This window comes from Salmo trutta, chromosome 26, assembly GCF_901001165.1.
Source record: "Salmo trutta chromosome 26, fSalTru1.1, whole genome shotgun sequence".
NCBI classification, from domain to species: Eukaryota; Metazoa; Chordata; class Actinopteri; order Salmoniformes; family Salmonidae; genus Salmo; species Salmo trutta.
Window position 1 is genome coordinate 5,667,868 of NC_042982.1, and position 22,762 is coordinate 5,690,629.

Sequence of the window (22,762 nt, forward strand, 5' to 3'; positions counted from 1 at the left end):
GCAGGTACATTTATACGGAGACTTGATTACACACAGGTGGATTCTATTTATCATCATTAGTCATTTAGGTCAACATTGGATCATTCAGAGATCCTCACTGAACTTCTGGAGAGAGTTTGCTGCACTGAAAGTAAAGGGGCTGAATAATTTTGCACGGCCAATTTTTCAGTTTTTTATTTGTTAAAAAAGTTTGAAATATCCAATAAATTTCGTTCCACTTCATAATTGTGTCCCACTTGTTGTTGATTCTTCACAAAAAAATACAGTTTTATATCTTTATGTTTGAAGCCTGAAATGTGGCAAAAGGTCGAAAAGTTCAAGGGGGCCGAATACTTTCGCAAGGCACTGTATCTAACAAATCAACATGCTCAATTTCATAATAAAAAAAATCCTTATTGAGCTACTTTGAATGATTTGGAAGCATGCCTTTATTCTATATCAAAATTGTTGTGGCCCTCCATTTAAGTTGTTACATACTGGAATGGTGACCCCTGGTGGAGAAGCAAAGTTAACTTAAAGAGCCCACTATAGATTTATTTAGAGCCACTATTCAGTTTAAATAAAATGGACCTAAGGTAGCATGCTCTTGTTTGGATGGATAAACCACCTCAAAGTATTGATACTGTTCTATAGAAACTGATTACATCCCTGACCTCATCAAAAGGGAGCAGGCTGGGGGGAGGAGCACTGACACACACATACACACACACACACACACACACACACACACAGGCAAAGTGGTTATTTATTGGTAATTTGTTTAATACGGTCTTAGATTTAGCACTCCTGCCACCAGGGCATGCATGGTTGGTGGTAGGAGTGCTCCTCGGCTTCCAATGTTAGAATGGAAGGTGTTCTTTGGATGAAAGGCTCTTCTGGGCGTAATGAAGCAAACAAGTTCAATGCCACTGTGTAATTCTAAAAAGCCCTCATTAAATTGGTTCATCTTTATCGAAAAAAGAAGTGTGTAGATTCAAGAATTCTGTCACGCCCTGATCTGATACACCTGTCCTTGTGCTTGTCTCCACCCCCTCCAGGTGACGCCCATCTTCCCCATTATCCCCAGTGTATTTATACCTGTGATTTCTGGCTGTCTGTTGCCAGTTCGTGGGCTTTGTCTGGTTGCTGTGACAGTGATTTTCAACCAGTGTAAAAGTTATTTTGTGTGATCATATTGGAACAGAGTAGCTTCTGATCAATACTGTTTTGTGATTTGAAAATGTGCCACAGTTTGTCCTACAATTTATGTAATTCAATTAAAAAAACATGGTTATGAAATAATTCTCTAATTATTTGAATTCCGTTTAATTTTATGATGAACATTTACCCTGACATCATAGTAAATACAGTTCAAAGGCATGGGTTCCTTGTTCTTTCTTGGTAAAGACCAAGAAGAATGAAGATTGAAGATGAGGACGAAGAAAATGAAAAGACCTCTTTGAAGACTGTTAAACAAATGTTGAAGAACTATAAATAAAATAAAATATATTTAATTAGACACACAATTAAGGAATGTAGATAGCAAAAGCTCAGGTTTCCCGGCCCGGCGGAGATTTAATCTTCGGCAAAATCATTCGCAAGGAGATTCCTACAAAAATATTATTTGAAGGTGACGTCTGTGTCCGTCAAGGAGTCTCCTTTTCTTTTGGGGATTGGTTCTCCATGCTTACGCTCTGACATGTTTGGGTGTTGTTTGTATTGATGATATTTGTCGATACGTTTCTCTAGCCTTATAATGTGTTTTGTGTTGTTATCCAGATTGAAGGTTATTGCCCATGAGTATGTGGAGTGAAATGCTAATATTTAGTCAAACTTACAGTTATTGAATATTACGTTTTTATCTTGAGGCATTCTGCAATGCTGTCTTCAGTCTGCCATGGGGGTGATGGTGTTGAGTTACTGTGTTCTTGTGTTGCAGGGGACATCTTGCAGTCATGCAGCTGCAATACCATGGAAGGTAGCAAGCTAGCTAGCTTTTTGTTTATCATAACTTGCCCTTTCTATAACTGATAAGTTTGTTGTTAGCTAGTTATTATCTAATTGTGATGATACCATATCACTGACCAGAACTGACAACATTAACTATGGCTGGCAAGCAAATAACTAGCTTGCTAGCTAGCTAGCTGCAACTTTTGGCTATTGATTAATGTATCAAGCTGAAAAAAAAGATAATGCAGGCCTCAGAGGTGGAATCACAAAAGTTGCAAACACTGGTGTAAAATCTGATAATGGAAATGTGAGAGGGCTTTGTTGACCTTTGGTGGCTCTCATATCCACATTCCTGCTGGTACTGCTGCCTGGTAGGTACCTTGTCTACAATGTAATGAAGGCTACAATATAGTCACTATTTTAACATGAATTCCCCATTGAATGTCATCACAATGCTTCAATATGGTTGGTTACTTGTAGCCCTGGCTCAGTCGGTAGAGCACAGCGCTTAATTGCACCGCCATGGATCATGGGTTCGATTCATGCTGGGTCCAACAACATGAAAAATATACCTGTTGCGCGTTGAAATTGTCTGTCCTCGTTTGCAACACTCACTACAGAGTTCCAAAACTGCATCTGGAAGCAACATCAGTGCAATAACTATTTGTCGGGAGCTTCATGAAATGGGTTTCCATGGCCGCACACAAGCCTAAGATCACCATGTGCAATGCTAAGCGTCGGCTGGAGTGGTGTAAAGCTTGCCGCCATTGGACCTTGGAGCAGTGGAATCACGTTCTCTGGAGTGATGAATCATGCTTCACCATCTGGCAGTCCGACAGACACATCTGGGTTTGGAGGATGCCAGGAGAATGCTACCTTCCCCAATGCATAGTGCCAACTGTATAGGTTGGTGGAGGAGGAATAATGGTCTGGGGCTGTTTTTTATAGTTATGGCTAGGCCCCTTAGTTCCTGTGAAGGGAAATATTAACGCTACACGTACAATGACATTCTAGACGATTCTGTGCTTCCAACTTTGTGACAACAATTTGGGGAAGGCCCTATCCTGTTTCAGCATGACAATGCTCCTGTGCACAAAACAAGGTCCATACAGAAATGGTTTGTCGAGATCGGTGTGGAAGAACTAGACTGGCCTGCACAGAGCTCTGACCTCAACCCCATCGAACACCTTTGGGATGAATTGGAACACAGGCTGGCCAGGCCTAATCGCCCAACATCAGTGCCCGACCTCACTAATGCTCTTGTAGCTGAATGGAAGCAAGTCCTCGCAGCAATGTTCCAACATCTAGTGGAAAGCCTTCCAAGAAGAGTGGAGGATGTTATAGCGGCAAAGGGGGCGACCATCTCCATATTAATGCCCATGAGTTTGAAATGAGATGTTCAACGAGCAGGTCCAAACACTTTAGTTCTTGTAGTGTTCAGTATATGCTTTGTAAACTAACTATATTACTGCAAATAGCTGATCTAGATGTCCCATCAAGCTGATGGTGAGGAACTGCATGTCATATGACCGACATTGCCACCAGCCTATATGACCGAAAAAAGGGATCTGACAAGGAGCCATGTGGAAACTGCAGGGAGTAACTTAAAGTCAGTAGACAATTAAGCCTGGTTCATACTGCAGGCTTTAATGCTCAAATCAGTTTTGTTTCTGAAATCCGTTTAGGAATACTGACTGTCCAAATAGCAAGTTACAAGTGACCAAATCGGATTTGTGTGTGTTCAGACAGCAGTCATATGCTGACATGGCTATGCTAGTTGTTATAGCAACTAAGGATGTGTGCTCAGTGGTGTAGGCTGATTGGTGGTGGCGCTCATGCTTCCTATCACTCAGAAGTTACGTTGCAAGCTAAGGTGACAACAATGCCTGCCATGGACGTTTACCAGTTGCTTTGAATGTTGAAAATCATAGTGTAAGAACACTTTGCAAGCCTCAAAGGATAAGATTATCCAAGTTTAAAAACGAGTACTTTTTGGCTATCCACAGCAGTCAGCTCGCTAGCCACAGCAGTCAACTAGCTAGCTAGTTAGCGGTTTAGCTTTCTAGCACATTCACTAATTTGTTTGTAAACAATTAACAAGCTAGTTAGCTACCACATGTTCTTGTCAAACTGTCAACAGATTCGAATAAGACATGCAAGAAAACATGATTTGAGTCACTTCAAACTGCCAATGTGAACAAGACGTTTCAATTGTCTGATGAACCAGCTGTGGTAGCCCCCACCACTTCTGTTGATTTTTAGCTTCGGTGGCCAAAGTTATCTTAAGTTTGTAGTGGCTATTTAAAGAAAACCTAAACATGGATTAGCTTTTCCTAGGCCAGATCACTTTTAGGGTGAGGAACCAACCATCTAATGTTAATTTGTAAAATAGTGAACTTTCCCTTTAAAGCTTCAATCAGCAGTTGAAACAATAACGGTGCGTTTTCTCCACGCCTGTTTCGGTAAAAGGCTGAGGGATAGGGTTGTAACCACTCTGAAATTCATAGACAGAGCTATGGATGCAAGGACTGACCATCCATGATATTACAATTATAGTTTTACCCATATTTTGAGGCATGTTTGTTTATATTTACTTTGTTTACAAACATTGGAGTGAAAAAAAGCGTATCTTTTGGGTTCTGATGGGGTACGACAGTTGAACTAAGCGTGTGAGGCATTTATAAGTTATATTCTTCAAGAATCAATGGGTACATTTAATTAATTCGCAAGTCCCAAAATTGATGAAGCGTTTGCAGACTGCTCTTTTAAGACGAAGAGGAACGAAGAGGATTAAGAAAATTAAAAGGCTTATTTGAAAACTCTGCTGCTCTACCAAACATTGGTTGAATAATAAACTATGAATCAAATAAAATACCTTCAATGTACAAGCTAGAGAGTAACAAGTGGCTTTAATTGAGGCGGCCTCCTTTTTATGACACAGAATTAATGAAGGTGACAAAGCAAAGCATCACGCTTTCAGATTGCAATACATTTCCATATTCTGTCATATCATGACGAACGCTGCAATATTGAATGACTAGATGGTATGGCAAGTATCATTTGACCAGCATCTTCTTAAAACGTCTGAGCACTAAAGCGGAAAGCGGAAAGCAGAAAGCTGCAAAACAGAAATATGGCACAGCCACCCTCTATGCCTTTCAAGTATCGATAGTCAAACAACATAACACCACTTAATATAACATGATGCAACATAATGAATTCTGCTAAATATAAGTTAGAGGGGTCACAATGAGGAAAACCTGTGCAGGCTCAAGGGGTACAAGGAAAAGGCAAATTTGTAGATCAAGGTAATAAGGTCGTATTAGGTTGTAAGCAAAGCTGTACACACAGCAGACATATAGACAGAAACTGAAGTGCGGCACAAAACTATGCTATCTGACAGCATAAGGTTTGTTAACAAATGCCACAACATATCTAAAAGGTAGCCTACAACTATATTACATTCAATTAATTTCTCTATTTTCTTCATAACACACACACACACATAGTTACCATATGAGCAATATCTAGTGGGATGGTTATGGAATACTTGTTCAATTCTGGTCGTGGAGTGGTAGGCTAGATCAAGTACACACAGTGAACATAGCAAACCTGTGCACGTATTCATAAAGTGTCTCAGAATAGGAGTGCTGATCTAGGATCAGATTTGCCATAAAGAATAAGATTGCATGGCCAGAGAGTACCTGATCAGCTCTCCTACTCTGAGACGCTTTATGAATACAGGCCCTGTTTTGAAGTATGCAGATGACGTTTGTTGGGTGTTATTTTACGCTGATTTATATTCTTAAAATTGGTATAGCAAAACAAGTAAGCAATAAAAAATCCTCCCAGGATCAAAACACATTGAACTCATGTGAACACATTGAAATTTAGTTTTTGTACGGCATCCAGTGTTTATCGTTTGTTTATATGCAGTGCTTTCCTAATTGTCTTGACATAGAATTCCATCAATCAAGGGGGAAAAAATATATATATACACGTAATAATAATAGTCGCTCTGGTGTTGTAGACAGGTGGCCTTGGGCTTGGTCTGATAGTACTCATGAGCTAGAGTTTGTCACTGTAGCTTGCATGTTCTGGGTCTGTTTAACAGACATCACTAATGTGTCACACACGTCATTCATCAAACAAGATTATCAGAGCTCTGTTGATGAAAGAGGTAGCATGATCCCAACAACAGTTAGAAATGGAGTCCCTCAATGTGTGTACAGGTAACTGCCAAAATAAAGGAAACATAAAGTGTTTTTCGAGAGGGCGTCGGGCCACCACGAGCCAGAGCAGCTTCAAGGCACCTCTATTAGCAGGAGGCGACAACCTTCTTCCACGATAAATTCCATAATTTGGTGTTTTGTTGATGGTGGTGGAAAACACTCTCAGGCGCCGCTTCAGAATCTCCCATGTGTTCAATAGGGTTGAGATCTGGTGACTGAGACAGCCATGGCATACGGCTTACATTGTTTTCAGGCTCATCAAACCATTCAGTGACCATTCGTGCCCTGTGGATTAGGGCATTGTGATCCTATGGCCTGCCCAGTATTTTTATACATGACACTAAGCATGATGGGATCCTTATTGCTTAATTAACTCAGGAACCAAACGTCTGTGGAAGCACCTGTTTTAATATTAATATACTTTGTGTCCCTCATTTACTCAAGTGTTTCCATTGTTTGGCAGTTACCTGTACATTCATGTTCTGGCGCTGAAAGCAGGCTAAATCAAACTCTAAATGAAAACACATACTATTCAAACCCAGGTCTAGTGGTGCTGACAGTGCGATTCTATATCATGAGTCCTCAATCAGCCATGTGTGAGCTTTAATATTAGTATGGACTACCGGTGAGTGCAGGTTACACCTCCAGACCTAGCTGGGGTCACAGAGTGAGTTTATCGCGCATCGTTGAGCTCCCTGGCCAAGGTAAGGATCTCCTTAGCCCCTTTACTCAGCAGTAGATTGGCCAGGTCTAGACCTAGCTTCTCAGAAGCATCCTGGGCCGGGCCTGGCATGTTGTTCGCTGTGACGCCAACTCGCTGGACCCACTCATCCACTCGCTCTTCCACCTACCACAGAGGAAAGACAGCTTAAATAAACCAAATAAATATGCGCTGAAAAGGGAGCCCCTTGGTGAGCTGATACGTTTAATGAGAGAGGTTCATTTGTGTTCTGACTGGGAGTGAGAAATCAGTAGTCTGACCTTATTGTCTGAAGCAATGCTGGTCTGCATGGTCTCCTTGAGACTGTCTGAACCATCCAGGCTGTACACTGCACCCGTCAGGTAGAGCTTTGGTAAACAGAACACAACAGTTACAAAAGGCATACACGCAAGAACGCAACCATGGATATGCAATGACACACACGTACACGTTAGCAAATGTCATAAGCCCTTACCTGAGAGTCCTTGACTTCAGTGTGGACAGCAACTGGTACACTGCAACCCCCCTCCTACAACATGTGAAAGTGATTACACTGGAGTGTAGACAGTCAAATATAATGGGACATACAAGAAAATATTGACATTTGCTTAAAGGGGGTAATCTGCAGTTGCTCCATACATTTTTTAAATGCTCAATTAATTAAATTAAATTGTATTTGTCACATGCTTCGTAAACAATAGGTGTAGACTAACAGTGAAATGCTTGATTAGGACCCCTTCCCAACAATGCAGAGAAAAATAAAATAGAGAAATAATAGTAGTAATAAATACACAATGAGTAATGATAACTTTGCTATATACACCGGAGTACCAGTACCGAGTCGATGTGCAGGGGTATGAGGTAATTGAGGTAGATATGTACATACCGTATAACTAGGAATAAAGTGATTATTCAACAGAACAGATAATAAACAGTAGATAGATAATAAACAGGTGTATGTGATGAGCCAAAAAATGGTCAGATAGTTAAATAGTTAACCTGGACTAACTATACTGAACATAAATATAAACGTAACATGCAACAATTGCAAAGATTTGACTGAGTTACAGTTCATATAAGGATATCAGTCAATTGAAATAAACTCATTAGGCCCTAATGTGTCAATTTTACATGACTTGCGGGGCATAGGCACACCCACTGGGAAGTCAGGCCCTGCCAATCAGAATGCGTTTTTCCCCACTAAAGGGCTTTAGTACAGACAGAAATACTCCTCAGTATTTTTGTTCAGTTTATTGAGCAATCTTATGGCTTGGGGGTAGAAGCTGTTCAGGGTCCTGTTGGTTCCAGACTTGGTGCATGCCGTGCGGCAGCAATGAGAACAGTTTATGACTTGGGTGGCTGGATGCATGAAGTTTTAGGGCCTTCCTCTGACACCGCCTGAATGGCAGGGTGTTCGGTCCAGTGATGTACTGGTATACTGATGCACTGTAATGATTTATACCCATTTATTCTTGAGGAATATAACTTAGAAATGCCTCATGAGCTTAGGTCAACTGTCATACCCAATCAGAACACAAAATATGACCTTGTTCTACTCCAATGTTTGTAAACATTGTAAATAAAAACAATTTTCTTAGATGAAAACAATAATCTTAGATGGTTAGTCATAGCTCTGTCTACGAATTTGTGAGTGGTTACATTTCTCCAGACCCCTCCATCAGCTTTTTACCAAAATAGAGGTGGGGTGTACGCGTTGTGATTGTTTCAACTCCGGATTGCCCCTTTAAGTACTGTTTATGTGACATAATTATAAAGCCAACCATTACTTTATGTTTTTTACTTTATGTTTTTTTTATGTAAAGACTTCTACTTTCACTTGCAATTGTACCTCAAAGGCCGGTTTCCTAGACAAAGATTAAGCCTCGTCCTAGACTAAAAAGCCCTTTCAATGATGATTCTCCGTTAAGCATGCTTTTTAGTCCAGGATTAGGCCTAGGCTAATCTGAGTCTGGGAAACTGGTCCTATACGAGTATCTACATTAAGTAGTATCAACAATCCACTAGCAGCCAACAATTCACAGATACACTGGACACGCTATAATAAAACATCTAGGAGATCTAGAGTGAGACTTACCAGTCGTCTGAGGAAGGCTCGCTCTGCTATACAGCGCAGGACCGTGTTGGGGTCGTGCAGAACAGACACCATCTCCAGGATGTCCTTATCTTTGGCCCGCACCTCAATGGCAATAGCCCCCTGGAACACAGCCAAGCAATGGACCCTCAGTCAGTTAAGACCACGCTGAAAATTCTAATTCTCACATACAGTTAGTCGAAAGTTTACATACACTTTAGCCAAATACATTTAAACTCAGTTTTTGACAATTCCTGACATTTAATCCCAATAAAAGTTCCCTGTCTGAGGTCAGTTAGGATCACCACTTTATTTTAAGAATGTGAAATGTCAGAATATCAGTAGAGAGAATGATTTATTTCAGCTTTTATTTCTTTCATCACATTCCCAGTGGGACAAAAGTTTACATACACTCAATTAGTATTTGGTAGCATTGCCTTTAAATTGTTTCACTTGGGTCAAACATTTCGCGTAGCCTTCCATAAGCTTCCCACAATAAGTTGGGTGAATTTTGGCCCATTCCTCCTGACAGAGCTGGTGTAACTGAGTCAGGTTAGTAGGCCTCCTTGCTCAAACACGTTTTTTCAGTTCTGCCCACAAATTTTCTATAGGAGTGAGGTCAGGGCTTTGTGATGGCCATTCCAAAACCTTGACTTTGTTGTCCTTAAGCCATTTTTCCACAACTTTGGAAGTATGCTTGGGGTCATTGTCCATTTGGAAGACCCATTTGCGACCAAGCTTTAAATTCCTGACTGATGTCTTGTGATGTTGCTTCAATATATCTACGTAATTTTCTTTCCTCATGATGCCATCTATTTTGTGAAGTGCACCAGTCCCTCCTGCAGCAAAGTACCCCCACAACATGATGCTGCCACCCCCGTGCTTCATGGTTGGGATGGTGTTCTTCGACTTGCAAGCGTCCCCCTTTTTCCTCCAAACATAACAATGGTCATTATGGCCAAACAGTTCTATTTTTGTTTCATCAGACCAGAGAACATTTCTACAAAAAGTATGATCTTTGTCCCCATGTGCAGTTGCAAACCGTAGTCTGGCTTTTTTATGGCGGTTTTGGAGCAGTGGCTTCTTCCTTGCTGAGCGGCCTTTCAGGTTATGTTGATATTGGACTAGTTTTACTGTGGATATAGATACTTTTGTACCTGTTTCCTCCAGCATCTTCACAAGGTCCTTTGCTGTTGTTCTGGGATTGATTTGCACTTTTCGCACCAAAGTACATTCATCTCTAGGAGACAGAACACGTCTCCTTCCTGAGCTGTATGACGGCTGCGTGGTCCCATGGTGTTTATACTTGCGTACTATTGTTTGTACAGATGAATGTGGTACCTTCAGGCATTTGGAAATTGCTCCCAAGGATGAACCAGACTTGTGGAGGTCTCCAATTGTTTTTCTGAGGTCTTGGCTGATTTATTTTGATTTTCCCATGATGTCAAGCAAAGAGGCACTGAGTTTGAAGGTAGGCCTTGAAATACATCCACGGGTACACCTCCAATTGAGTCAAACGATGTCAATTAGCCTACCAGAAGCTCCTAAAGCCATGACATAATTTTCAAGCTGTTTAAAGGCACAGTTAACTTAGTGTATGTAAACTTCTGACCCACTGGAATTGGGATACAGTGAATTATAAGTGAAATAATCTGTCTGTAAACAATTGTTGGAAAAATTACTTGTGTCATGCACAAAGTAGATGTCCTATCCGACTTGCCAAAACTATAGTTAGTTAACAAGAAATTTGTGGAGTGGTTGAAAAAACGAGTTAATGACTCCAACCTAAGGGTATGTAAACTTCCAACTTCAACTGTATACAGTGCCAAAAGGGGTCTCGGACGAAGGCCTGGTGATAATGGGTTAGCAATGGTGATATAACCTTTCAAGGTAAAATGTTAATAACAGTTTAGAGGCTTTTTGTTATTACACAATGGAATAAGGACCACAGGTATAAGAGTTAAAGTTGTCACTTTCTCCTTCATAAAATAAATCTACCCACCTGTCCAACAGCGTACATACAGTCCTCAGGGCCCAGGATCTTCAAATGTAAAGACACAAATTAAAGATACAATGAATTCATAAAGTTTTCAGACCCCTTGACTTTTTCCACATTTTGTTACGTTACAGCCTTATTAGACAATGGATTCAATCGTTTTCCCCCCCTCATCAAATCTACACACAATGACGAAGCAAAAACTGTTTGTTTTTTTATTTCTGCAAATGTATTCAAACTAAAAAACTGAAATATCACATTTACATAAGTATTCAGACCCTTTACTCAGTACTTTGTTGAAGCACCTTTCGTAGCGAATACAGTCTTGAGTCTTCTTGGGTATGACGCTACAAGCTTGGCACACCTGTATTTGGGGAGTTTCTCCCATTCTTCTCTGCAGATCCTCTCAAGCTCTGTCAGGTTGGATGGGGAGTGTTGCTGCAAAGCTATTTTCAGGTCTCTCCAGACATGTTTGATCGGGTTCAAGTCCAGGCTCTGGCTGGGCCACTCAAGGACATTCAGAGACTTGCCCCGAAGCCACTCCTGCATTGTCTTGGCTGTGTGCTTAGGGTTGTTGTCCTGTTGGAAGGTGAACCTTTGCCCCAGTCTGAGGTCCTGAGCGCTCTGGGGCAGGTTTTCTTCAAGGATCTCGCTGTACTTGGCTCCGTTCATCTTTGCCACGATCCTGACTAGTCTCCCAGTCGCTGCCGCTGAAAAACATCCCCACAGCATGATGCTGCCACCACCACTATGCTTCAACGTAGGGATGGAGCCAGGTTTCCACCAGACGTGACGCTTGGCATTCTGGCCAAAGAGATCGATCTTGGTTTCATCAGACCAGAGAATCTTGTTTCTCATGGTCTCAGAGTCTTTAGGTGCCTTTTAGCAAACTCCAAGCAGGCTGTCCGGTGTCTTTTACTGAGGAGTGGCTTCCGTCTGGTCACTCTACCATAAAGGCCTGATTGGTGGAGTGCTGCAGAGATGGTTGTCCATCTGGAAGGTTCTCCTATCTCCACAGAGGAACTCTGGAGCTCTGTCAGAGTGACCATCGGGTTTTTGGTCACCTCCCTGACCAAGGCCCTTCTCCCCCGGTTGCTCAGTTTGGCTGGGCAGCCAGCTCTAGGAAAAAGGTTGGTTAATTACAAACTTCTTCCATTTAAGAATGATGGAGGCCACTGTGTTCTTGGGGACCTTCAATGCTGCAGAAATGTTTTGGTACCCTTCCTCAGATCTGTACCTCGACACAATCCTGTCTCGGAGCTCTACAGACAATTCCTTCAACCTCATGGCTTGGTTTTTGCTTTGACATGCACTGTCAACTGTGGAACGTTATATAGACAGGTGTGCCTTTCCAAATCATGTCCAATCAATTGAATTTACCACAAGTGGACTCCAACCAAGTTGCAGTAACATCTCAAGGATGATCAATGGAAACAGGATGCACCTGGCCTCCATTTCTAGTCTCATAGCAAAGGGTCTGAATACTTATGTAATTAAGGTATTTCTGTTTTTATTTTTAATATATTTACAAACATTTCTGAAAACCTGTTTGCATTTTGTCATTATGGGGTAGTATGTAGATTGCTGAGAAAAAAATATTTAATCAATAGGGCTGTAACATAACAAAATGTGGAAAAAGTCAAGGGGTCTGAATGCTTTCCGAAGGCACCGTATACAGTAGGCTTACATATTGTCTACAAACCACATACAATTGAATCTTTATTAATGAAGATAAATCTTGGCTATGGACAAGGTGTTGTGAAGTGGAATGTTGGAAGTAGCTACCTGGCTGACTCGGCTCTCCCAGCCCATGCGACGGAGTCCAGCTGCAGCCAGAATAATGGCAGAGAAGTGGCCCTTTTCATCCAGCTTCTTCAACCTCGTGTTGAGGTTTCCTCGCTGGAAAAAACCCCACTAAGGAAACAAACTCACAACCCTCTATAGATATAGTCATTACGGATATGATGTGCATCAGATTTGAAATGAAGATCCTGTTTTGATATTTCGCTATACTGTGAGTGAAAGGATACAATATCTTTAAACTCGAGGTGGGGGAATCTTTTCTTTAGCTGAGCAGCCCGTCGCAGCGAGCTTGTGCCTATCACACTATGAAAAAACCCCATCAAGATCAATGTCAAGCCACTCCTTTAAAACAGATAGGAAAATAATCTTCAAACAGTGTCATGAGTAAAATTCAACTGTGTTTCGTACCTCTTGTCGGGCAGGGTGTCGAGGGATTTGCCCATGTTTTTGGGATGCAAGACCACTGCATCATGGGGGTTCTCCCGCCTTAAAAGTACAGGAAGCAAAACAAATATGTATATATATTTTTTTTGAAATAACTTTATTTAACTAGGCAAGTCAGTTAAGAACAAATTCTTATTTTCAATGACGGCCTAGGAACAGTGGGTTAACTGCCTTGTTCAGGGGCAGAACGACAGATTTGTACCTTGTCAGCTCGGGGATTCAATCTTGCAACCTTTCGGTTGCTAGTCCAACGCTCTAACCACTGGGCTATGCTGCTGCCCCTCAAAACAAATATTTACCATTAAAATATCGGAGGCTACTTCATTCCACAGTAGTGGTGAAGACAATCCTACTTCAATAGTAGATATTCAGAAAGTGATACACTCTAGTTCGCTTGGAGTATTCAAAATAAATGTCTACACACGTAGCTAGGCTAGCTAGATCATGATTTCAAATCTACATTGTCAATGAAATCTATGAAATCTATGTGTAGGAACCTGTATAAACTTTGAAAGAAAGAACTTTCAATATATTACAATATGTGAGTGAAACTGATAGTGTTTCACACCAAATCAGTATGTTCAAAGGTCTGAACACAAACAAGAGGCCCAGATGAATTAGGACAGTGTGTTTGATTTCTCTGTGGATCCTTACAGAGGCACTATTGTGTCGACTTACTTTAGCACTGCTCCTATGGTAAAGCCAGGAGGCAGAGTCGTGGGCAAGTCCTTCAAAGAGTGGACCACCAAGTCTACCCTATAGGAGACAGAGCACAACAGAGTCATTTATTTTGCAACACTTCAGAGCGAAGACTCTGGACATAAACACCTGCACAAATCAAAGTCTTGAAGACATCAATGGTTTTGTCTGAAGTGTTGAAGCTACTCAAAATGTATGCCATTACGTTGTAATAAAGAAAGTACTTCAACAGTAGTAGCTTTCCAGATTCGGGCTAACAGTAATGTAGCCTACAGTTTGAATGTACAGTGCGTAGTGAACGTCTACACACCCCTTGCACAGTCTCCACATTTTACTGCCTTTAAATTACATATGAAAATGTATTAAATTATCATTTTGTTCCTACTGATGTACACAACCTACTCCACATTTCCAAAGTGAAAGAAAATGATAGAATATTTTCAAAATGTATGAAAAATAAAAAAAACTATGATGTCTTGATGGCGTATGTCTTCCACCAAGTTAATACTTGGTGGAAGCACCTTTGGCAGTAATTACAGCTGTGAAACAATTTAAATCAGATTCTACAAACTTTGCACAAGTCTTAGGGCAACATGTATCCATAGTTAAAATTGCTCAAGCTCAGTAAATTTGGTTGGGAGTCATTGATGGACAGCAATATTCCAACCTTGTCTCAGATTTTCAAGCAGATTTACGTCAGGACTGAGACTTGGACCATTCAGGAACACTCAACACCTATTGTAAAGCCATTTTGATGTGTCTTTGGCATTACAATTGATGTAATTGTCCCACTGAAAAATAAAACTCTATCCCAGGTTTAGGTATTCAGAAGACTAAGGCAGGGTTTCGTGTAACATTTTATCTGGGCTTTTCTCCTTTGATATTATATATATATATATATATATATATATATATATATATATATATATATTTTCTTTTTTTGTTGTTTGTTTTTTACCCCCTTTTTCTCCCCAATTTCAATCTTGTCTCATTGTTTCAACTCCCCAATGGGCTTTTGAGGCGAAGGTTGAGTCATGCGTCCTCCGAAACATGATCCGCCAAACCGTGCTTCTTAACACCCGCCCATTTAACCTGGAAGCCAGCCGCACCAATGTGTCGGAGAAAACACTATTCACCTGAAGACCGAGGTCAGCCTGTAGGCGCCCAGCCCGCCACAAGGAGTCACTAGAGCGCGATGAACCAAGTAAAGCCCCCCGGTCAAACCCTCCCCTAACCCGGACGACGCTGGGCCAATTGTGCACCGCCCGATCACGGTCGGTTGTGAAACAGCCCGGGTTCGAACCCAGATCTGTAGTGGCGCCTAAGACCACTGCGCCACTTGGGAGGCACCTTTCATATTCTTTTCTCCTGAAAAACTCCTCAGTCCCTGCCGGTGACAAGCATACCCATAACCTGATGCTGCCACCACAATACTCAAACGCATATGATCAACAAAATTGTATTCACTCCATATTACTGGCCTGTATGACAAAATGAAAAAAATTAAGCCTATTTTAGAAAAGCCACTTCAAATCATCCATTCTGTTTGCAACAAGGCTGTGAAGTAGTACCGCAAGACAACACTGCAAAGAAATTGACTTTTTGGCCTAAATTAAAAACTACAGGCTTAGGTCAAATCCAATACAAACACAACACAGAGGCAAGCATTGTGGAGGCAGCATCATGTTGTGGGTACGCTTCTCACCGGCAGGGACTGGGGAGTTTGTCAGGATTAAACAAAATATGAAAGGAGCAAAGGATTAAACCTAACCCTAACCCAGGTAAAAAGTTAGAGGAAAACCCATCTCAGTCTTCTAAAAAGCTAACCCTGGGATAGAGTTTATTTTTCAGCGGGACAATCACACAATTTTTGGTCAGACACACCAGAATGGCTTTTCAAAAGGTGTCAAGTGTTCATGAGTGGTCCAGCCTCAGTCCTGACTTGAATTTGCTTGAAAATCAGAGACAAGGTTTGAATATTGCTCCATTAATGACTCCCACTCAAATTTACTGAGCTTGAGCAATTTTGACAAAAACAATGAATAAATGTTGCCCTGAGAGTTGTGCAAAGTTGGTAGAATCTTATTCAAAATGATTCACCGCTGTAATGGCTGCCAAAGTTGCTTCCACCAAGTATTAACTCTGGGGGGTGAAGACACATTATCAACACATAAACAATTTTTTTATTCATTTTGAATATTTTCTATCATTTTTCTTTAACTTTGAAAATGTGGAGTGTAACTCTACAGTAGTTTCACTGACACTGGAAAAAATAGTTAAAGTGAGAAATGACATTACCTGAAATCAACAACAACATAAAATGCAATTTGGTTCCACTCAACCACCAAAGGTATCATACCTGGCTCTTTCGGGTTCCAATTCGTATGACCCGGCTCGATAGGAAAGAAATCAAATATATTCCCATTTGAGATGACATTTTAAGGCAGCAAAATGTGTTGACTGTGCAAAGGGTGTGTAGACTTTTACTAGCGACTGTATATTACAAGGCTTATTCACACACAAGAGACCCCTATAATCACCATTCTTGGCAACATTTTTCTTGACAACACCCAAGCCTGACAAGTGGATCCAACTGAAATGCCAGTTCCAGATGACAAAATTAGACTTACTCGTTCCTCTCCAGAGCAGTCTCCAGTTCTTTGGTGAAAAGGCTCTTCTCTCCAATCTGTATTTAGAAAGCAAATAGGTTACTAACTGTTAACCCCATAACATGTTCAGTTCAGACCATAAGTTTACATGTACACAATGGAGAAAACAGTGTATATTTTAATGGCAGTGGTTTTTGCACACTACTGAGTCAAGTAAAATGAACAATTTGGGCAACAATTTAGTTCTCATGAGGCACGCTTTAGTATATAAATAGATGTACCTTTGATAACGCTGTGTCAAGAATTTTGTCCCCTGTAGTTGTCATGCCAACTGAAACAGAAAGACAATGACGTAATCAAAGTGATATAGTCATTTCATTACTGTATTGTACATATCTTATTGGTGATGCATCTCTATAGTCAAATGAAGATTACTGCACTATAAGTAACACAACATACATGTAACTGCCAAAATAAAGGAAACATCAACATAACGTGTTTTAATAAGGCGTTGGGCCAGAACAGCTTCAATGCACCTTGGCATATATTCTACAAATGTCTGGAACTCTATTGGAGGAATGCAACACCATTCTTCCACAAGAAATTCCATAATTTGGTGTTTTGTTGATGGTGGTAGAAAACGCTGTCTCAAGCACCGCTCCAGAATCTCCCATAACTCTTAGATTGGGATGAGATCTGGTGACTGAGACGGCCATGGCATACGGCTATGGCATACGGCTTACATCGTTTTCATGCTCATCAAACCATTCAGTGACCACTCATGCCCTGTGAATGGGGGCATTGTCATCCTATGGGAGCATAGCCATGGTAGCCCAAAAATTGCCTAAATAATGGCCTGCCCAGCCTTTTTATACATGAACCTAAGCATGATGGGATGTTAATTGCTTAATTAACTCAGGAAACACATCTGTGTGGAAGCACCTGCTTTCAATATACTTTTTATCTCTCATTTACTCAAGTGTTTCTATTATTTTTCCAGTTACTTGTATATACTCTATAAAACCTTTTTTTCATGCACTCTTAGAAAAAAGGGTTCCAAAAGGTTCTTCGGCTGTCCCCATGGGAGAACCCTTATTGGTTTCAGATAGAACCCTTTTGGGTACCAAGTAGAACTATTTTGGTTTCCAAGTAGAATCCTCTGTGGAAAGGCTTCTACATGGAACGCAAAAGGGTTCTTCAAAGGGTTCTCCTATGCGGACCGCCGAAGAACCCTTTTAGGTTCTAGATAGCACCTTTTTTCTGAGAGTGTATTGCGGGACACCTGGACTCACCTATTTCTATGTGGACATCGGGGTACAGTCCCTTCAGCTTTTCTGCAACGCTGTCCGTCTGAATACGAGCCAGCTGAGGTCAACAAATGGACAGAAATCAATTCAATTTGGATTACATAATATGTGTGTCTGCATTTTGGATGGTTGGTTTCTAGCTAGTTCACTTCTTGGATAATATTGAATAACATAGGCTATTCAAGAAGCAAATGTTCAGCCGTGAGTTACCAAATCAGTGGGACATGAGCATAAGAAGCTGTAGTAAAAGGCTAGAAATGACTGGAGCAGTGAAATAATCTCTCTCTGTTGCAGGAGGTGCAGGCGTCCCTGACTGCTGTATCAGAGTGAACAGAGAGGGGAACCTTATCTGATAAGGAGTTGCCACGCTCTCTGCCCCCCCATTTCAAAAGCTGTTTCGCCATTCAAAAGTGCAACTCTACAGTAGTTTCACTGACACTGGAAAAATAGTTAAAGTGAGAAATGACATTACCTGAAATCAACAATATAAAATGCAATTTGTTTCCACTCAACCACCAAAGGTATCATACCTGGCTCTTTCGGGTTCCAATTCGCATGACCCGGCTGACTTTCCCATTCCCATCCTGTTGGAAAAACATGAAAGCAATACATTTACAACAGCCATTTTTCCAATAATGGAGTTTTTCAACTTCTACTTGTCGTTGCAGTTCATGGCAGTTATTCCGTATTGTGTCAACTCCTTTCACTATAAGCCACATATAACTGCTCCATATAATATATATATATATAAACTCTGCTTGAATTGCTTTCCTCTTACCCTAATGTACTTATAAGGTCCCTCCATAGTTCTCAGTAAACCTTAGCTTCTACACGCAGAGCAGCACTTTGTGTCGTCTGTAGAGCTGTGGAAGCCTGCTGTGTCTATGTGGGGAGCAGTGGCAAGTCATATAGCCAAGCCCGAGAGATACTGAACAACTATGCATCTTAACTTCCTACACCCCCATTTCCCTGGTTCTAGCTGATAAGTCAAGACTGCCGATTCATTGTGTCAGTTATTATGAGCAGGGAGGGGTAGTGATAGACTTTAGAAAGATAATTTGTTTTAGGCATTTTCCAAATGGTTATGAAATGGACATGTACTGTATGTACGTGGAAAGCAACAATATGAAAAGGATAGAGTTTTCTGTTGAAATCTGATCCTATTCAAAGCTGGCAACCTTTAGGTTTTATAGGAGAAGACAAGAGTTGACACACTGGATGATGCAGGCATATAATACAGCAGCTATAGAAACTCTGACAGGCAGCAACATCATATTACGCTGTTATTTAGAGTTAGTTTAATGAATGAACACACGTAATTTTTACTGCAGGAACTGTCCATCTGCCATTAGAAAGGGACAGCTAAGACATGACATTAGCTTCTAATCTACAGGTTCAATGGATGTGGCTGCTGATGGTGAGGCAGATATTGTTTGTAATGAAACCCTTTGATATATGAGATGTATTCTCCAATGGTAGAGCTCCGAGGTGAAGAAAGGCGCGTGAGTAAACCAATCAGAGCGTTCCGGCTTGGCTGTAAAAACGACGCATGCCCCACTGCGCGGAATATTATCAGTGAGGTATGACTGTTAGGCAGAGTCCTAGCTAACTAGCCAAGTCTCTCACCTGGGAATTATTCTCTCTCGACATCTCAGTTGTGGCAGTAACGATCCGCGAGTTTTGTCTTTGTCAGTGACAATTGTTCGCGACATGCAATCCTTGAGAATATAGCTAATTCCTTGTAAACAGGGATGAAAATGGCATTTGTAACTAGGGTAATTTATTTTTGTCACACCCTGACCTGAGAGAGACTTTTTATGACTCTATTTAGGTTTGGTCAGGTTGTGATTTGGGTGGGCATTCTATGTCCTTTTTTCTATGTTTTTGTATTTCTTAGTTTTGGCCTGGTATGGCTCTCAATCAGGGACCGCTGTACATCGTTGTTGCTGATTGTGAGTCATACTTAGGCAGCCTGTTTTCCTTTGGGGTTTAATTTCTGTTTAGTGTGTTAGGATACCTGACAGGACTGTTTGGCTGTTGTTTGTTTTTTCTTTGTGAAGTGCCTTTTTCATCCAAAATGAAAGATTAACAAATTCCACGCTGCACCTTGGTCTAATTCTTCAGACAGCCGTTACAATTTTTTTCATTTATGTATTATTCATAATACAAAAATCAACTTATATTGCTACATCAAACATGTCTAACAAAACAAAACAGATATTAACAAGAAAATACTAAAACGTACAAAAAATATATATAAAATAATTTAAAAAAATAAACAATTCTAGTGCAATTGTATTCGTTCTGGGGGAAAAAAATTGAATTATAATGATTCAGGAAGATGTTATTCTTGTTGTTATTCACTAGGGATAATGTCTTAACAAGATGATTAAATTCAATCAAAAATGTGTAATTTTGGTATAGAAATCTGGAATTTTTGTTTGTGTATAAAATATTTGGCAACAAGAATAAGAAAAATCACAATTATTTCAATGGTCTTATTATCATTGCAAAAGTAACATATTGTATCCTTCATGTCAAAAACATGGGTAGTGTTCATAATAATAAATAAGTATTCTGCGAGTTTTTCCCAAAATTCTGACACAAATTCAAAGAACAAGTGAGTCAGATTCTCACCTTTTTCACAGAAAAGGCAGATATCAATAGGCACAAATTTGGACAACATAGAATTACATGGATATATCTTATGTAGAATTTGAAAGTGTACCTCCTTAAATTTGTTTGGTATACAATATTTGTAAGGCCTTAACCAAGCTTTTTTCCAGACAATGTCAGGAATAAGCATGTTCCAGAAACATTTTCCTCTAGGCGTAAGTTGGTTCTGTGAATGGAGAATTTGTCTTATATATTTACTACAACAAGATTTCTCAAGTAAGCCCACACCTTCCAAACTGAGTTCTGGGTAAGCTTTGTGATCATTACCAAAGCTTAGATTAGTTTTCATTAGTGTAGTTAGACCACTGGGAATGGCTTTGATCACATAAATAAACTCTCTGAAGGAATTGGATTTCCTGTCGTATACCTCTTGCCTGCTCTCCAGGACTAGGTCATTAGCCTTTTCCCTGCATGTACTGTTACCGTTTTGGAGTCCCTGTGTATGATCTTCTGCCTGTCCCTGGACCCAGCTACCTGCCTCTTCCTGTGGTCCTTTGCTAATAAACACCTACTGCGCCCTGCGCTTGAAACCATCACTCTGTCTCCCATCGTATTCATTACACCCTGTTGTCAAAAACATCAAGAACAAAGTCAATATTCCTCTCATGCCAGCTGGGGTAGAACAATGACTTATTCCTTACAGTTATGTCTGAATTATTCCACAAAAGAGCTTTATGCTGGGAAAAATTCTGCAGGAAACATATTTTCCAGGCCATTAAAGCTTATTGGTGAAACCTAGCCAATTTAGCGGGTAATCTTTCAGGAATATAATTGCATTTCAGTAAAAATTGAAGACCTCCCAACTTATTAAACACATTATTTGGAATGAAATACCATATTGAATCAGTATTGATCAAACATTTTTTCAACCAGTTGATCTTGAAAGTGTTATTTATGTCAACAAAATCCAACACTTCCAGACCGCCTTCAGCTCTTTTATTAGAGAGGACTGACTTTTTTAGTTTGTGAGACTTATTTTTCCAGATCAAGTCAACAAAGGTCTTGTTGATCTCTTTACAAGTAGAAGGATTTACAAATCAAGATAATGAGGGGTACACAAAGCGAGACAGTCCTTCCGCCTTGGACAGAAGTACTCTCCCAAGTATAGAAAGATCCCTTTGTAGCCAATTAATAAATATATTTTTGGTTTTCTTGATTTTAGGAGAGAAATTCGTATGTTGCCTGACTAAGTGGATTTTTGACAGATGTATTCCTAAATATTTAACACAGTCCTTTACAGGAATATTTTATATTTCTTTATCATCAGCGTCATATAAAAATACGTTTTTACATTAGAAACATTCAGTTTTAATCCAGATGCAATAGAGAATGCAGTGATAGCATTAAGGGCATGAGCGACCTAGTCTTTGTCTCTTAAAAAAAGAGTAGTATCATCAGCCAGTTGGGAAATTTTGATTTCTTTGTTAAAAATGGTTAAGCCGTACAGATTTGCATTATTCAGAATATCTAGTGATAGAAGTTCCACAACCAAAATGAATAAAAATGGCAAAATTGGGCATCCCTGTCAAATACTTCTGTTGATACTGAATATTTTGGATGTATTAAGGTTCAGTAACACAGAACTATTTCTATCTTTGTTAAACATGCAAAGGACTTTAATAACATTTTCACCGAAGCCAAAAAGTTTGTGACCTGAAGAGAAATTAATGTTCAATCGTGTCAAAGGCTTTACAGAAGTTCAAAAATAAGACAACCGCATCTGAGTCAATTGCATCTGAATAATCTAGAAGGTCCAAGACTAAATGAATGTTAGAGCATATGTGACGACCCTTCATAAATCCTGTTTGAGCCTCATTTATAATGGTATCTATTCCTTTCTTTAATCTTTTGGCATAAACCAGAGCAATCAATTTGTAATCAATATTTAATCGAGTAATTGGTCTGATTGTCATGGCTAGCTAGCATGCCTGCCGTCTTCTATGAGGCTTGGATATTCCATCTGCTGCCTACTGTGTTCTAGGGTACTGTGTAACTAGGGTAAATTCTGCCGGCTGTCGGTGCCCTTCTGACGTCCCGCCATGGAACGTCATTTAACTTCCATGTACTTTGGCTGCGTTCACGAACATCTAAAAATGGTACTTGCAAATATGTTCTTGGTCACACACTGTAACCGTTTGGAAACAGCCCTAAACTCAGCAAGAAAAGAAACCTCCCTTTTCCAGGATCCTGTCTTTCAAAGATAATTCGTAAAAATCCAAATAACTTCACAGATCTTCATTGTAAACGGTTTAAACACTGTTTCCCATGCTTGTTC

At 40.2% G+C, this 22,762-nt stretch overlaps 1 protein-coding gene across 1 annotated transcript; it reads right to left on the reverse strand.

The window, feature by feature from the left end:
* Window positions 1–4,819: 4,819 nt before the first annotated feature.
* LOC115162949 (porphobilinogen deaminase) lies at window positions 4,820–18,774 on the reverse strand. Its single transcript, XM_029714495.1, has 14 exons — window positions 18,590–18,774; window positions 18,342–18,395; window positions 17,797–17,869; window positions 16,786–16,835; window positions 16,526–16,581; window positions 13,875–13,952; window positions 13,161–13,238; window positions 12,980–13,055; window positions 12,735–12,848; window positions 10,956–10,994; window positions 8,957–9,076; window positions 7,337–7,390; window positions 7,143–7,229; window positions 4,820–7,008 (listed from the first exon to the last, which is right to left on the reverse strand). The coding sequence occupies exons 1-14, from the start codon at window positions 18,614–18,616 to the stop codon at window positions 6,835–6,837; spliced, it is 1,080 nt and encodes a 359-aa protein (XP_029570355.1). The 5' UTR covers window positions 18,617–18,774; the 3' UTR covers window positions 4,820–6,834.
* Between the last annotated feature and the right edge of the window lie 3,988 nt (window positions 18,775–22,762).